This window comes from Penicillium diatomitis (assembly GCF_028827545.1).
Source record: "Penicillium diatomitis strain IBT 30728 chromosome Unknown utg000003l_segment0_segment0, whole genome shotgun sequence".
NCBI lineage: Eukaryota > Fungi > Ascomycota > Eurotiomycetes > Eurotiales > Aspergillaceae > Penicillium > Penicillium diatomitis.
The window spans coordinates 807,683-823,373 of NW_026623175.1; the positions used below are offsets into that span (position 1 = coordinate 807,683).

Genomic DNA, 15,691 nt, shown 5'->3' on the forward strand with positions numbered 1-15,691 from the left:
AAAGTCCCTCTAATGGACTCTTCTCGTTGGCTTCATCAGAGCCTGGAAGGAGGACTCCAAGGCCTTCTTCACTTCCTTGTAGCTGACGATGAAGCAGCTCTGCTCGTCACGGCTGATCAAGGTAATCTTCTCGTCCGACCCGGCATCAAGCTTGTTCAGGCAGGACAGGACATGGCCCAGGTCAATGACGGCATCTCCAGAGCCGTCCACCTGGTGGAACACGTAATCGCGGAAAATCTTCAAGAAATATCGTTCACCAGTCTCCGCCCATTGTCGGTCGTGTTCGTATTCTGGACGCTCATTGATAAAGTTCAGTTTGGTCATGAGACGCACCAAGCGACCATTTTCCAGCTCGCGGCTCAGATCGGACGTGAGCTGATCATCCAAGTGGAGGGCCGAGTCAAAGGTGGACATCAACTGAGACGAGATGCCAGTGATAAACAGATCAATAGTGCGCTCTTGATCCTTCTGCAGTCCATTCAACAACCAGAAGACGGAGTTCTTCAGCTGGGGGCTGTATGCGCGAGTGAAATGTTCCGTCGCTTTGGTCGGGTTGTGCATGACAGTAGGCGAATTGGCGCCCAAGGTGAGCATCAGCTGTCCAAAGTTGACAAGATCTTGTCTTTGAAGATCAACCACAGTTCGCTGTGTATCAAATTGGACCACGTCCAAGATGGCGCAACCGTTCAATCTAATCCGATTCTTCCCTGTCAACAAGACCTTGCTGGCTTCCAATACGCGGGCTGCAAGGCCGTTGGAGTGAAGGGTCTTGAGCGCGTTTGCTATTTGGGTCATGTAACCCCACAGTATTTGCTCGGGGATATGAGTGTTATTCTGCCGACCTTGGAAGCGATTCCCGGCGCCCAAGTGTTGCTCTGCCAAGGTCTTGGACAAAGGATGATAATCGGTGACGAAGATCAAGGAGCTGTCTTGGAAACTGCGACTGGTGAAAGCATCGTGTACAGTGACTATACTGCCACTGCAAATGCGCTTCCATGCCTGGACAGATCGGATTGCTTTTTCATTGGTCAAGCGGAATCCTAAAAATAATGAGCCTAAAGATCCCCTGCAAGTGCAAGACCGAGGCTCTTCCCCGGGCCAAATCGACTTACCTTCGAGTCTTCGCAGCGCGTAAAAGTTGCCGTCCTTGCTGGACTGGGCTTTGTAGACCCAACTCGGATATCCGAAGGTTGCGGCGTTTTTCTGGTGGCTCAGATCCAGTGGCACGAGCGAGTGGAAGTAGTCCACCTGCGCAGGAAGTGTCGTGTCTATAGACGGGTTCTTAGAAAATTTGAAGGCAAGCACTCAAAGCGGGGAAGAGATCATACTGGGGAGGGTTTGCAGAGCAGCTGCTGACTTTTTCTGCAGCTCTTCACGAAAGTCGTTGGGAAGGAAGAGGTCATGGACATTTCGCTGATAGGCCAGTGTGTTCTGAGTGTGAGGGCCGATGGGCGCGTAAAGGTGATATTGCACCTAGATGTTGTCAGAGGTTTACTTGAACTCCCAACTAACGAGGTGAAGGCAAAGAAGCTGGTACGTACTGGCTGCTGGAAACCTCCCGCGTTGGCAAAGAAGGCACCTCCTGCCAACGCACCAGTAGGATCATGGGTATAGGGATTGGCTGAGACGGAGCCAACACCTCCGGTGGCAGACAGAGGAGTTGAAGTGGTCACAAATGGATCGAAGGTCGCTGATGTGTGAATACCGTTTCCGTTGCCCTGGATAGTACCCTGTGTACTTGAATTAGCTTGATCCATGTCAAGGCTGGTGTTTACGTCTCGGCACTGCTGGTCTTCGGGAGAAGAGCTATCTTCCTCGCGTAATGTACTCAGACTCCTAGTCAGACGCTTGAGAAAGTTTTCGACCATGGCGTCTTGTGCAAAATCACGCGAGGTTGAAGTTAAATCGTAAAGGAAATTAAGGCGATGAGAATGCGCCAGAAGTTCATCTGGCTCCGACAAAAGTAGAGCAGGGAATCCACTTCGACCGAACTACAACAGCCCGGCAGGTGCATCCGGAAGGAACTTACCACATGAGCTCCATCAAACCCCTGGGGCACAAATTCTTGCGCTTCAGCTACCGTCCACTCTGCACTTCCAGCCTCTGTTCGTCCTGTTGGCGTGGTCGTGTTTGATCCTTATTTATGAATCAGCTGGGTGTCTTCATCTATGCTTATCAGGGAATGTAGTCGTACGCGATGCTGCCGAGACTCTGGGCTGGAACGGTGCTGCGCTTGCAGCCTTAGGCGAGATGGTAGTCAATTTCTTGGGCGCTGGAGTTCCATTACTGGATAGAACGGATGGGGTGAAGCTTGGCGAGTCCACGTTAAAGCGTTTTTTGCTGTTTGCCCGTATGATAAGGTCAGATCTGCCCGTCATCGTACAGGGTCCGCTTGATAGAGTTGCTTTCATCAGACTCACTTGTCCGCTTGATTTGCAGTGCTCATTTTCAATGGGTCGTGGTTGAAAGCGCAACCTATTCAGGATCATCCCGAGTCAGTCATACAAGGCCCCCGTTGACGATGCGGTGACGAGCACATGTGTTCAGCCGTACCTTTATCCTCGTAGCGGCATCTCCCGTATATGGTGACGTTGCGGCATAGTGTGTCTTTCGCATTCTCTGCTGAGAAGACGCGCAATGTTAGCATGCACTTCGGTCAACAGTCTCCTATACAGATTACGACATGAACTGATCATGGTGTTTTCTCCCATTCTTTTCTGTCTACCCGATATTTTCAGACAACCATTGCACTAACCTCGAGTCTTCATCTTTGGCGATCCCGTCGTGCGACGGGTATCGTCTAGGGGTGGCTTGCTGGATGAAGCCATTGACAAGATGGCTGAATACCGACAGAGAGCGAGGCAGGATCAGTGCAGCACAGTCCCCATCGATCCCAAGTCGGTCTTGTATAACTAGTGATTCTCACGCAAGGACTGCATTCCCTACAATCAATAGGCTTTGTCTGCGCACGTACGCGTCGTTGGAGGGTCGAAGGCGGAAAGAGAGTGGGGAGGTCAATTGTAAATTTCACGGCCGATTCAGGGTAGCTTCATTCCATATAGTCAGTATTCGTAAATATGATGAATAGTGTAGGGTCGATCTTTGATCTTCCAGTTGCGGTCACGTCAGATCACGGCCCTTCCACCGAGCAGATAGGCGCGGGGCGAGTCAACCTCGAAGATGTGATGAGAGACGGGTGCACGGACCAGGCGGTCAGTCCGCTATCATTCCGGACGGATCTCTCACCCTCACCATTTCTAGTCACGGAGGACTGAGCCGAAATTGATCGTACTGCTGGTTTGGTGCTCCTACTTCTATTGTACAGGTCCTGTTGGGGTCGAGTCGGTGAGATCGCCATAGGGATCGTGAGAGGGACGGGAGTCCTGAATCTCATATATAAGATGCATTGGTTTTCTCTCAATAAGTAAGCACAGGTGATGTTACTGATATTCAATTGTGACATGATTTGCAATATCGATTCACCCGTGCCCACGACTTTCCTGCGACAGAGAGAATCTTCTAGGTGTGTTACCTCCTACTACCTAGTGGGCTGGCTAGGTATTAAAGTGGAGTACCCTGGCTCTAACCTGACGCTGGGCATCAAAAATATATCGCTCGACCTAATTACCAGACATGGAGACTAGAGTAACCTATTTTTTCGGGAATTTAGACTTATTGCATAAGTCTGTTATGGTTCGGGCGCATCACAGGTGATGTGGAGTTTGAAAGAGGTCATGGACATGGATGGTAGCAAAGCCTCATGTGCTAGCAGGCTGTCTAACTTATCTGTAGTTGTATGCATGTAGGTTGGTGATCGGTCTTGTGGAACTGCCAGTGCATTGCTAAGATAAGGTACCTTGGCACTTGAAGACCACCGAGGCACCCGACGTGGCCCCCGCAGAATTGCATCAGCGCCAGCTCGGGAAAGAAGGCGGTGTACGAAGCGGTGATGGCAAGCTACCCGTGTGGTCATGTCATGGATGGCACATCACTACTATCGACGAATGTTACCCCAGCTCCGGCCACGGATCAGGAACAATGTCTGAAGCAGAGGTCGACCTCGACCAGCTCTCTGACAGTGAGAGATTGGCGCTGGAACAATATTCTGCGGTGACAGGGCAGGATCTAGCAGATGCCATCCCGTTGTTGCGCCGGTCACAATGGAATGTTCAGGTCGGTGGTCACTTCCTCCGCCTGGAGCTGATGCAAGCTAACACGTACCCCACAAGTTTAGATCGCAATCTCCAAATTCTTTGACGGCGAAGGGCCTGACCTTCTAGAAGAGGCTCGTGCAGCATTACCAGAACCAGCACAGCCCTTTCAGCCGCGTCCGGGTGTTAATCTCATGCACGAAGATATTCTGCAACAAGTTCGCCCAGCTCATCGCAACACCGAGCCCGCCCCACGGATCGATACGCAACCCGAGAATCAGCCCGTCTACCGCCCCCCTCTCATCCTTGCACTCCTATTCACCCCATTCAACCTTGTCTACCGACTTCTTCTCAACTCATTTCGGCTATTCGGGACACTCTTTCCCTTCCTCCCGCGGCTGTTTCGCGCAACTGCAAGCCCAGCCCTCCAAGGCACTCGACAGAACACAACTGGTCGACGACCATTGGCGCCCAAGGACACAGCAGCACGGTTTATCCGAGAGTTTGAAGAAGAGTACGGCTCAAATCCGCTTCAGTTCCTTGAGAATGGCTACAACATGGCTTTGGAACGCGCCCATCGCGATCTCAAGTTCTTGCTGGTGGTCCTGTTATCGTCAGAGCACGACGACACGCATACCTGGGTAAAGGACACTCTTCTTTCACCCGAGGTAGTTGAGCTTGTCAACCCTTCCAGTGGCAACGGAGAAGTTCTCGTCTGGGGTGGCAACGTCCGCGACTCGGAAGCTTATCAAGTCGCCAATTCTTTACGGGTGACCAAATTTCCCTTTGCGGCAGTCGTCTGTCATACCCCCAACGTCTCTTCCACCGCTATGTCCGTGGTGGCTCGGATAGGTGGGCCCTTGTCAGCATCGGAATTCAAGCAACGGTTGACAGCGGCGTTGGACACGAACCGAGCACCTCTTTCACAGATTCGTCAGGAAAGAAGCCAGCAACAGGCATCCCGAAATCTTCGTGAAGAGCAAGACTCGGCGTACGAACGATCCTTGGCAATCGATCGCGAACGGGCACGTCTCCGCCGCGAGGCAGAGGCCGCTCGACAGCAAGAAGAACGGGCGGCCGCGGAACGCGAGGCCGCAGAGCAGAAACGCCAGCAGGATCTGGCTCAGTGGAAGTTGTGGCGGGCGCAAGAGCTTCGCAAGGAACCTGACGCAGACGTTAAGGACACAGTGCGGATTAGCGTGCGACTGCCCTCAGGCGATCGCATCATGCGCCGTTTTGCGCCCGATGCGGATCTGGAAGAACTGTACGCGGTCGTCGAGTGCTGGGATATTATGCAAGACGGCTCACGTCCGACGGATGTTGAGAAACCCGCTGGGTACGAGCATGAGTACGATTTCCACTTGGTGTCTCCAATCCCTCGTGCTGTCTATTCGCTCAAGGACGGGGGTACGATACGTGAAAAGATTGGCCGGGGTGGCAATCTTCTTGTTGAACCTATTGAAGATGATTTTGAGGAAGAAGACGTGGCTGATGACAATCTGGCTTGAGTTGAGGCCATAAAATGATACGAGTCCCAAGTCTTTAGGCTTAGACCGCTGTACTTTTACCCACGAGGAAGCTCATGCCAGGCATGTTTTCATTTGTTCATACGTGGAAAGAATCATCATTGCAAGACCCGCACGGAGTTTGTTGTGATCATTAGGTGCGTTTGGTATGGCGAAGTTTCTGGTCTTTCGGACTGCTGTCAAAGTTGCACAGTCGATCTCGATAGAAGATGCTTGTCCGCACGCGAGACTCATTCTTTTCCCCTGGATTTACCATCGCCCCTGAGTTGTAGATCATTGCCTCCGACCTGTGTCAATGGTTTGAGTATCGAGCCCACACGAGTCGATAACTTGACATGCGTCATTCGGCGCTGCTTCGAACACGCGCACCTCACGCGACAGACTTTTCGACTACGTAATGCTTTATCTGATTCAAACGGCTACTGGGAGGCTCAAGGGCAATACCACTAAACATTAGGTTTCTCATTATGAGTAGAGTTGTGTAACCAGCCCCGACTTGAAGCTTGCTTTCTCATCTCGAACTCCACCTGATCGAACATCATCGACATCCATGACTGTAACTGCGACCAGGCCCAAAGTTGAATACAAGACACCGACGTATCAGAAAGACGGACCAAAGTGGCAAAAGCCACTGATTTCGTCAAACTCGATTCCGATGACCCCAGAGTCATCGCTGATGTCAGTGCGCAGCCCCCGACTTCATCGGTAAGTTACACGCAAGTGGGCTCGACCCAGAACATTTGCACATACGCCAAGCAGTGGATCAATTTGATCTGTAGAGATCTACATACGTAGGCAGCACAGCGACTAGGCCTTTGGATGTGCCAATCGGCAGAACACACGTCCTCGCATTGGAGCCTCCTTGCGTGGCCTAAGGCCAGAGCTGACCAGATGAAAAAAATTGAGCAATAGTACGTATACTGATACGTATACGGATACGTATACGTACAGTAGTAGTAGTAGTAGTAGTAGTAGTAGTAAACATATTGTACGGAAGCGGAATAGCGGTCAACTCCGTCACGGATGCGCTAGTCCCGGAACCGCTTGTGTTTAAGCATATTCGTTAGATCATTTCGAATCTCTTCAGAGTATATCCATTTTCCACGGAGGTTTTTCTAGTGTCTTACACAAAGTCAACTGAAATATTGCAATGATTGATGCGGTAAGCCTAAAAGCCAGGTCTGGATACCGTACGTGCCACAATGATGAACATGAAAGGCAATACAAGAAGCTCATCACAGGTGGATGACTAGGTGAACTTATTCGGAGCCGCCGGCAACATATTAGTGATGGTTCGTGAGCTTGACACCAGACGCTATACGCTACGCACCTGAGCCTTCTGGACAGCACATCAAAGATTCCGCTGCCGGATGGATCCGAGATCTTATGGATCGCCCCGGTCAGTTCGATCAATGGCAGACCCGGACCCGGACTGCCCAGTACGGATTTCGTCTCGGAATGAGCGCAATGTGACTCAGTGTCCATTCACCCGGGGCCGAGCTCAGTGGCTCAAGGGCGCATGGCAAACTTATGGCCGAATTTTGGTCCGTCCGACAGATGTTCCATGTGGATCTGGGCTAAGCTGCGATGAATACCAAATTGGTGATTCAATGGAGGTCCTTACTCCTGTGATTGATGAGAGTGAAGACACATGCATGTCAACCCTTTTATGCGCAAGAATTGTGATCATACTATTACCGTCCTGAGCCTGAAGAAAACGTAGTGATAAACAAGTGAAATGTCTCTAGTCCATGTTCCACAGTCTATACAAACTACTACCACGGGACACCAGGCAGTGTACCTAGAAATAGACTTCACTTCGCAACCCTCCTCTCTCCCCCACGCCTTTTTCCAGTAGAGTACTAGTCTGCTAGAACTCAAGAAAAGTAGCCGTCCCGAGCCGTCGGGCTCCTGGTCGGAATTGATGTCCCCCACGTATTTCGTGGTACTTGCGCAGAGCCTCCGGTGCCAGAGATTGGGCCCTGCGGTCTCGACTTCATCTTCAGCGGGGACCCCTCCAGCTGGAGGTCAGGGGGCAGGTGGGTGCCAGTGGGGGGGCACCTGGAGTAGTACTATCATAAGTTCATAACTATGCAGCCTACTGGGAGGTAGTAGAATACCTAGCAGTGGGCAGTGGGCAGTGGGCAGTGAAGGCCGTAGGGCCTATAGTCACCCCAGCAGGTCCAGCACTGCCAGGCACTGTCCGTATCTAAGACGAGGCTGAGTCAGATCCCTTTCGGATGCTGGAACATCCGGTATCCGGGACCGGATCCTGGAGGCTGTGGAGCCCTGATTGTAAACTTATGTCAGCATTCTCTTTCGCAGGCAGCGAGTACCCATGCCCCACAGACTGCTCGTTCAGAGATCCCGCTCCGGTACCCCTTTATGCTTTTTGGGCGGGAACGATCTAACTTCTGGAATTATGCCGGACCCACTACGGATCATGCTGACTGACTCGAGGAGATTTCTGTAAGGGAGTTAACTGACGTAAGTTTTGAGCCAGGCAGCACCTTGAGCCCTAACATTAGATCACCAGCAAGAAACAGCTACTTATGGTCACCAAAAGGATCGGGAGGTCGACTGCGACCGATGAGATGTATCAAACAGATACCGAGGGCTGGCCTAGTCCATGTTTCATATGATCTGATGGAATTAGACTAGTAGAACACTAGAACAACAGAGAGTAGAGACCCATAATGCAGCCCACCTATAGATCTGATCGTGCATATTGATTGGTACAGGCTGGCCCGAACATCACATCCTGTCAGCCGCCACTTGTACTACGCTCAGAGCGTGTGGGTGCATAATTACACAGACCATCTCAGCATGTAATTGGGGCAATGGAGTTTTCACAGGCATTGGTGAAATAAACTCGTGCTCTTGGCATCCTATGACTCTATTTGAGATCTGAAAATCGTCAATTAGAAAGATATCCTTCTTTACGCTCTTGCTCTATGTTCACCGTCACACACGACGTATCAACCTGTAGTTGGTTTTAAATAATCTCAATGGGCCTCCTTTTCCTCGTGCAAAAGTCCCGGGCATTATAGTCCCGGAGCAAATGTGTAAGGCATCACCTCTTACGTCGTCCACACTTTTCCCGACACGGAAAGTCTAGGACTGCTTATGCAGCAGCCACGTGATGCACATGCCCACATGGTGGTGCACAGGCTACCACTGGCTATCTCCACCCGGCAGTTTATCGCCGCTCGGATCGTCTATCTTCCATCTTCGGAGGCTCAGGCATGATTGTTTCCGGTGCCGAAATGAGGCCAGCGCGTTTGGTTTGCACCAGAAAGTTTCCTTCCTTTTCCCAAATTCGATTTTCTTCTCCTGGATTTTTTTAATCAATTCGCTCTTTTAATACCCTTCATTACCTCTCACCTCTGGTTCTAATTTTCTAATTTCAACTTCACACGATCGATCGCTCTTCAGCGATTCTCCCATCTAATTCTTCATCATCCGGTGCTCACATCGAATCATTAGCGCCTCCCCCTCTCACTATCGACGCCCGCAACGCAACCTTTAGATGGTGGCTTCCTCACACAGCCCCATCTAGGACAATACTCCTATAAAATTGCATTGTCCCAAACACTTAGACATTGAAATTTTCCGAGTTAGGAAAGTCGACCATGTCGTCATTTATTGGGACATTCAATCAGAGCGCGGCCACCGACAACAACACGGAGTCTGTCTCGGTGGCTCGCGAGATCAACAACCATGATCCCGCTCGCAGTATGACCAGTTCAAACACTGCTCTTGACCAGCATGAGGATGTGGGCAATGAGGAGGTTATCGAAGCCGAAGTCACTCGCCTTGCGCGTCGATTGACACGGGAATCTACCCACTGGGCCGAAGGACACAATACCTTTGTCGACGCTGACAAGGATTCGACCTTGGATCCTCATAGTCCCAACTTCAAGGCTCGCAATTGGATGAAGAATGTGCTTGCCATCACCTCTCGTGATCCCGAGCGATATCCTGCTCGCCAGGCCGGTGTCTCCTTTCGCAATCTCAGTGTCCATGGATATGGCAGTCCCACAGACTACCAAAAGGACGTCTTCAACTCGGTCCTACAAGTAGGTGCTCTCGCACGTATGATCACTGGCACAGGAAAGCAGAAGATTCAAATCTTGCGCGACTTTGCTGGTGTCGTCAAAAGCGGCGAGATGCTTGTGGTTCTTGGTCGTCCTGGATCTGGCTGTTCCACTTTCTTGAAGACCTTGGCTGGTGACATGAATGGTATTTACAAGGATGACAAGACCTACATGAACTACCAGGGTATTTCCGACAAGCAGATGAGAAACCAATTCCGTGGCGAGGCGATCTACACGGCCGAGACTGATGTCCACTTTCCCCAACTCACTGTTGGCGACACCCTCAAGTTCGCTGCTTTGGCTCGTGCGCCCCGCAACCGCCTTCCTGGAGTCACTCGTGACCAATACGCTGAGCACATGCGCGATGTGGTTATGGCGATGCTTGGTCTCTCGCATACTATCAACACTCGCGTCGGCAATGACTTTGTGCGTGGTGTCTCTGGTGGTGAGCGCAAGCGTGTTTCTATCGCCGAGGTCGCTTTGTGTGCCAGCCCTCTCCAGTGCTGGGACAACAGTACCCGTGGTCTGGATAGTGCCAATGCGTTGGAATTCTGTAAGACTCTAGGACTGATGGCCAAATATTCTGGAACGACCTGTGCGGTTGCTATTTATCAAGCCTCACAAAGTGCCTACGATGTGAGTATTCTTTACTTCCTCACTACCTGATGTGTTCTGACACTGACGATATCAATTGCGTTCTCTAAAAAGGTCTTTGACAAAGTCACCGTCCTCTACGAAGGTCGCCAGATCTACTTTGGCCGCACTACTGATGCCAAAGCTTTCTTCACCGACATGGGTTTCGAATGCCCCGAGCGCCAGACCACAGCCGATTTCCTGACCTCTTTGACCAGTCCCGCTGAGCGCGTCGTCAAGCCAGGATATGAAAACTTGGTGCCTCGCACTCCCGACGACTTCGCCGCCGCCTGGAAGAATAGCCAGGAATACAAGGCCCTTATGCGTGAGGTCGAAGAGTTTGACCAGGCTTACCCTCTCGGAGGCGACTCGCTGCAGAAGTTCGTCGATTCCCGTCGCGCTATGCAGGCGAAGCACCAGCGCGTCAAGTCTCCGTTCACTATCTCTGTCTGGCAGCAAGTCAAGCTCTGCATGCACCGTGGGTTCTTGCGTCTCAAGGGAGATGCTAGTCTGACCCTCAGTCAGCTGATCGGTAACTTCATCATGGCTCTCATTATCGGCTCTGTTTTCTTCAATCTTGCAGATACCACCGAAAGTTTCTACTCCCGCGGTGCGCTCTTGTTCTTCGCTGTCCTTCTCAACGCCTTCTCAAGTGCACTGGAGATCTTGACTCTGTATGCGCAGCGGCCAATCGTCGAAAAGCAGGCTCGCTACGCAATGTATCATCCTTTTGCCGAAGCCATCGCATCCATGCTCTGTGACATGCCCTACAAGCTCCTCAATGCCGTGACTTTCAATGTGACCCTCTACTTCATGACGAACCTGCGTCGCACTCCCGGCGCATTTTTCACGTTCCTGTTGTTCTCAATCTTCACGACCTTGACAATGTCAATGATCTTCCGGACCATCGCAGCTAGCTCTCGAACGCTCTCCCAGGCTCTCGTACCAGCGGCTATTTTGATACTGGGTTTGGTCATTTACACCGGGTTTACCATTCCGCCTCGCAACATGCTCGGCTGGTCTCGATGGATGAATTACATTGATCCGATTGCGTACGGCTTCGAGTCGCTGATGGTCAATGAGTTTCACAACCGTTGGTTTGACTGTCTCCCACAGTCAATGATCCCTACTGGCCCTGGATACACGAACGTTCCGGCAGACAGCCAGATCTGTTCTGCCAAGGGTGCTCGTGCTGGCGCCACGCGAGTCTTCGGCAACGACTACCTTGCCGACAGCTTCCAGTACTACAACAAGAATAAGTGGCGCAACCTTGGTATCATGATTGCGTTCATGATCTTTTTCATGACCACCCACTTGCTTGCGACAGAGTACATTTCTGAGTCAAAGTCGAAGGGTGAGGTTCTGCTTTTCCGCCGTGGTCACGCTCCCAAGCGCTCCACCAACGAAGATGACGTTGAGCTGGATAACGTCGTGGCTCCTGGCCAGAAGACCAATGACGCCGGCAGTCAAGAAGTCTCTGCTGCCATCCAGCGCCAGACTGCCATTTTCCAGTGGAAGGACGTCTGTTACGATATCAAAATCAAGAAAGAGGAGCGTCGGATTCTTGATCACGTCGATGGATGGGTCAAGCCTGGTACCTGCACTGCTTTGATGGGTGTATCTGGTGCTGGTAAAACCACTCTACTGGATGTCCTTGCCACTCGTGTTACAATGGGTGTCGTCACCGGTGAGATGCTTGTTGATGGACGCCCCCGCGACCAGTCATTCCAGCGCAAGACCGGTTACGTCCAGCAGCAGGATCTTCATCTTTACACAACGACCGTTCGTGAGGCTCTGCGGTTCAGTGCTATCTTGCGTCAGCCCGCCAATGTCTCCCGACAAGAGAAACTAGACTACGTTGAAGAAGTCATCAAGTTGCTGGGGATGGAAGCTTATGCCGATGCCATTGTCGGTGTTCCCGGTGAAGGTATGTTGATCACGCACTCCTGGCGTCCTGACCCACTTGACTCATATTTCTTTAGGTTTGAATGTTGAACAACGCAAGCGCCTAACAATTGGTGTCGAGCTCGCTGCAAAGCCGCAGCTCCTTCTTTTCCTCGACGAACCAACTTCCGGTCTTGACTCTCAGACATCCTGGTCTATTCTTGATCTCATTGATACCTTGACCAAGCATGGTCAGGCTATTCTTTGCACAATTCATCAGCCCTCCGCCATGCTCTTCCAGCGCTTCGATCGTCTTTTGTTCCTCGCCAGAGGTGGCCGAACCGTCTATTTCGGCGATATTGGCGAGAAGTCATCCACTCTTGCTGAATACTTTGAACGCAATGGCGCCTCCAAGCTGCCTATTGACGCGAATCCCGCTGAATGGATGTTGGAGGTCATTGGTGCTGCTCCTGGCTCCCATACTGATATTGATTGGCCTGCAGTCTGGCGTGAAAGCCCTGAGCGAAAGGCCGTTCATGCTCACCTGGAGGAGATGAAAGCCAACCTCTCGCAGAAGCCTGTCGAAGACGCTAGCACAAGCCCGGAAAACTACAAGGAATTCGCTGCGCCTTTTGGAGTCCAGCTCTACGAGTGTCTTACTCGCGTCTTCAGTCAGTACTGGCGTTCTCCAGTATACATTTATTCCAAGGCCGCCCTTTCCATTTTGACGGCTCTCTACATCGGTTTCTCCTTCTTCCAGGCCCAGAACTCTGAACAAGGACTGCAGAATCAGATGTTCAGTATCTTCATGCTGATGACCATCTTCGGAAACCTGGTGCAACAAATCATGCCTCATTTCGTCACTCAACGGTCGTTGTATGAAGTCCGCGAGCGTCCCTCCAAGACCTATTCTTGGCAAGCGTTCATGACTGCGAATATCTTGGTTGAGCTTCCATGGAATACTCTGATGGCTGTCTTCATCTACGTTTGCTGGTACTTCCCCATCGGTCTGTATCGCAATGCTGAAGAGGCCGGTAATCTCCATGAGCGTGAAGGCTTGATGTTCCTGCTTATTTGGTCCTTCTTGCTCTTCACCTCGACCTTTGCGCACATGATGATCGCCGGTATCGACCTCGCTGAGACCGGTGGCAACTTGGCCAATCTGCTGTTCTCACTCTGCTTGGTGTTCTGTGGTGTCCTCGCCACCCCTGCTCAAATGCCCGGTTTTTGGATCTTTATGTACCGTGTCTCTCCATTCACATACCTGGTCTCTGCCATGTTGTCGACCGGTGTTTCCGGCGCGACTGTCACCTGTGAGGCCGTTGAATACCTTCACTTCCAGCCCCCTAGCGGCAAGACTTGCATCCAATACATGGAGCCCTACATCAAGATGGCCGGAGGTTATCTTGAGAATGAGAATGCCACAAGTGACTGCTCGTTCTGTACCATCAAGTCGACGGACGTCTTCCTTGCCTCCGTGACCAGCTACTACAAGGATGCGTGGCGCAACTTTGGCATCATGTGGGTCTACATCATCGTCAACATCTTCTTGGCCGTCGGTATTTACTGGCTTGCTCGGGTTCCCAAGGGTAGCCGCAGCAAGAAGGAGAAGAAAGAATGAGTCCTACCCTCAGCAGACCGAATTACTGCGCTTTCTCTGTGAACTTTGAACTCGAAGAAAGCTCCATGCTACATTTCTCACCACTTAATACCCAAAGTCATTTTTATCTTCTTGTGTGTTAATTCTCACTCTTCATTCCGAATCACCTTTCTTTCCAATCACCCCCATCCACGGTTCCATGAGCGTGGCCTTGAGAGTCTGATGGCCAAAAGTTGCCCACTATGCCTTCCTCCCTTCAGCCTCTCGCTTCTCTTCCCCATTGCTCAGGCATGGCAGATTTCATTCTTGCTTCTCTTTTATCCACCTTTATCTCACCGCATATACACTATTCGTCTCAAGTCCGTTCATTGACAGTCATCTCATCCAGCGCTTTATTGTATAGATTAGATAACCTATTTCATGATTATTCATATTACTCTTGTTCATCTTCATCTTGAAGACACGCGTTGTAGTAACGTAACTTTTTCATTGATACATTCAAAAGTGAGGTGAAAAGGCAAGTCGCAGCTTGAAGCTGAGGTAAGCATCGAGTTCATGGGACTCGCTACCTAGGTACCGTGGACTTCCGCCGTACATCCTCGCCGAACGGATCTCAGACACTACAATAACCCTCCCATAACGGACATTCTTTGGAAAGCGGCCCGAGCTTCCGCAAGCCTAGACTACCTACATCGGCAGATCGCTCCTGCTGAACTCGAAGGACTCCTGAGATTTACATCCAGGGCACGAGGAAGACGAGCCAAACCCGCGGGAAAAAGATCATCTGAAAACCCCCCTAGATGTTATATGCTGCCCATCTTCACGGTACACACCTGGCGTCCTCCATCTCAGCCACACAATGAGATAATAGCAAATACTTGCAGTTCTGAGTCATGACTTTGCATCGTCTTCTTTCTTCCCCCGGGTTGTTACTGTCCATTTATATCATGTTCTGCCGTCTTTCTAATTGAGTCCATTGAGCGTGATGAAATGACCTTTTGGAACCTGTGGTGGCATTAGGCAGAAAATCACCTAAATATCCTGTGAACGCAAGATACCATGGTCAACGGTCGACTCAACATTTGATTTTTCAGATATCTTTCTATGAACTTCCATTGCTACTCCCTATTGATGGAGTTTCCTCCCTCGGGCTTGTGTGGTCTGCGTGGTCTGCGTGGTCAGGCTGCTGCCCAGTCTAGTGTTGAGAGGATTGGAGGTTTTCCGCCTGTGTAGGCAGGTTTTCCCTTCTTCCCTTTCCCTAACCCATTTCTCCTTCGATCTCGTGCTGCTTCCTGTGCCTTTGGACCGCTGTCGGTCTCTCCCCTATTTAGGCTGATCACGCTCACATTCTCATTCACTCTTGTATCCTTCGTCCTAGTCTCTGGGTTCTGGCAAAGCTTTTTCATTCCCCGCATTTACCGGGACGTGGTACTTGATCAAGCCACCTAGTCATTCGTACTTCATTTGGCCTCCAGTCACTGCAGCAATTTTGAAGACCTTCGAGGCCTGTCAGATAGGTGAAACGGCGGTCAGTCCATCTTTTCGAAGGTGTAAATGGAAGAAGCACCGATCAGACTAAACCCCTTTTGGACTGTGGGCCGAAAGATTTTTACCTTGATTGATACTTTTCCTTGGCAAGAAGGCTATGCTTACCACAATACAGGTCAGGCACATATACACGACCCTCAGAAGGATATGGATTATTCCCACTTACAAATTGGTCAGCTACTCTGTATCCGTGCATTGAGTTCGGTGCTCAGTGCTCATAGCGGCCAATAGTGGAAAGTTGTAGAGATGAAT

At 50.9% G+C, this 15,691-nt stretch overlaps 3 protein-coding genes across 3 annotated transcripts; 2 read left to right on the forward strand and 1 right to left on the reverse strand.

Moving 5' to 3' along the window:
• Positions 1 to 9: 9 nt before the first annotated feature.
• On the reverse strand, positions 10 to 1,868 carry N7539_002522 (PAN-complex poly(A)-binding subunit PAN3; the record flags this gene model as incomplete). The annotated part of the gene is made up of 3 exons (XM_056932125.1): positions 10 to 1,268; positions 1,329 to 1,473; positions 1,542 to 1,868. 3 exons carry the CDS (start codon positions 1,866 to 1,868, stop codon positions 10 to 12), a joined length of 1,731 nt encoding a protein of 576 aa, XP_056792084.1.
• A 2,170-nt stretch (positions 1,869 to 4,038) lies between these two features.
• Positions 4,039 to 5,659, forward strand: N7539_002523 (clathrin-mediated endocytosis regulator UBX3; the record flags this gene model as incomplete). The annotated part of the gene is made up of 2 exons (XM_056932126.1): positions 4,039 to 4,173; positions 4,235 to 5,659. 2 exons carry the CDS (start codon positions 4,039 to 4,041, stop codon positions 5,657 to 5,659), a joined length of 1,560 nt encoding a protein of 519 aa, XP_056792085.1.
• Positions 5,660 to 9,309: 3,650 nt separating this feature from the next.
• Positions 9,310 to 13,912, forward strand: N7539_002524 (pleiotropic drug resistance family ABC transporter; the record flags this gene model as incomplete). The annotated part of the gene is made up of 3 exons (XM_056932127.1): positions 9,310 to 10,410; positions 10,483 to 12,334; positions 12,390 to 13,912. The coding sequence occupies 3 exons, from the start codon at positions 9,310 to 9,312 to the stop codon at positions 13,910 to 13,912; spliced, it is 4,476 nt and encodes a 1,491-aa protein (XP_056792086.1).
• Positions 13,913 to 15,691: the final 1,779 nt, after the last annotated feature.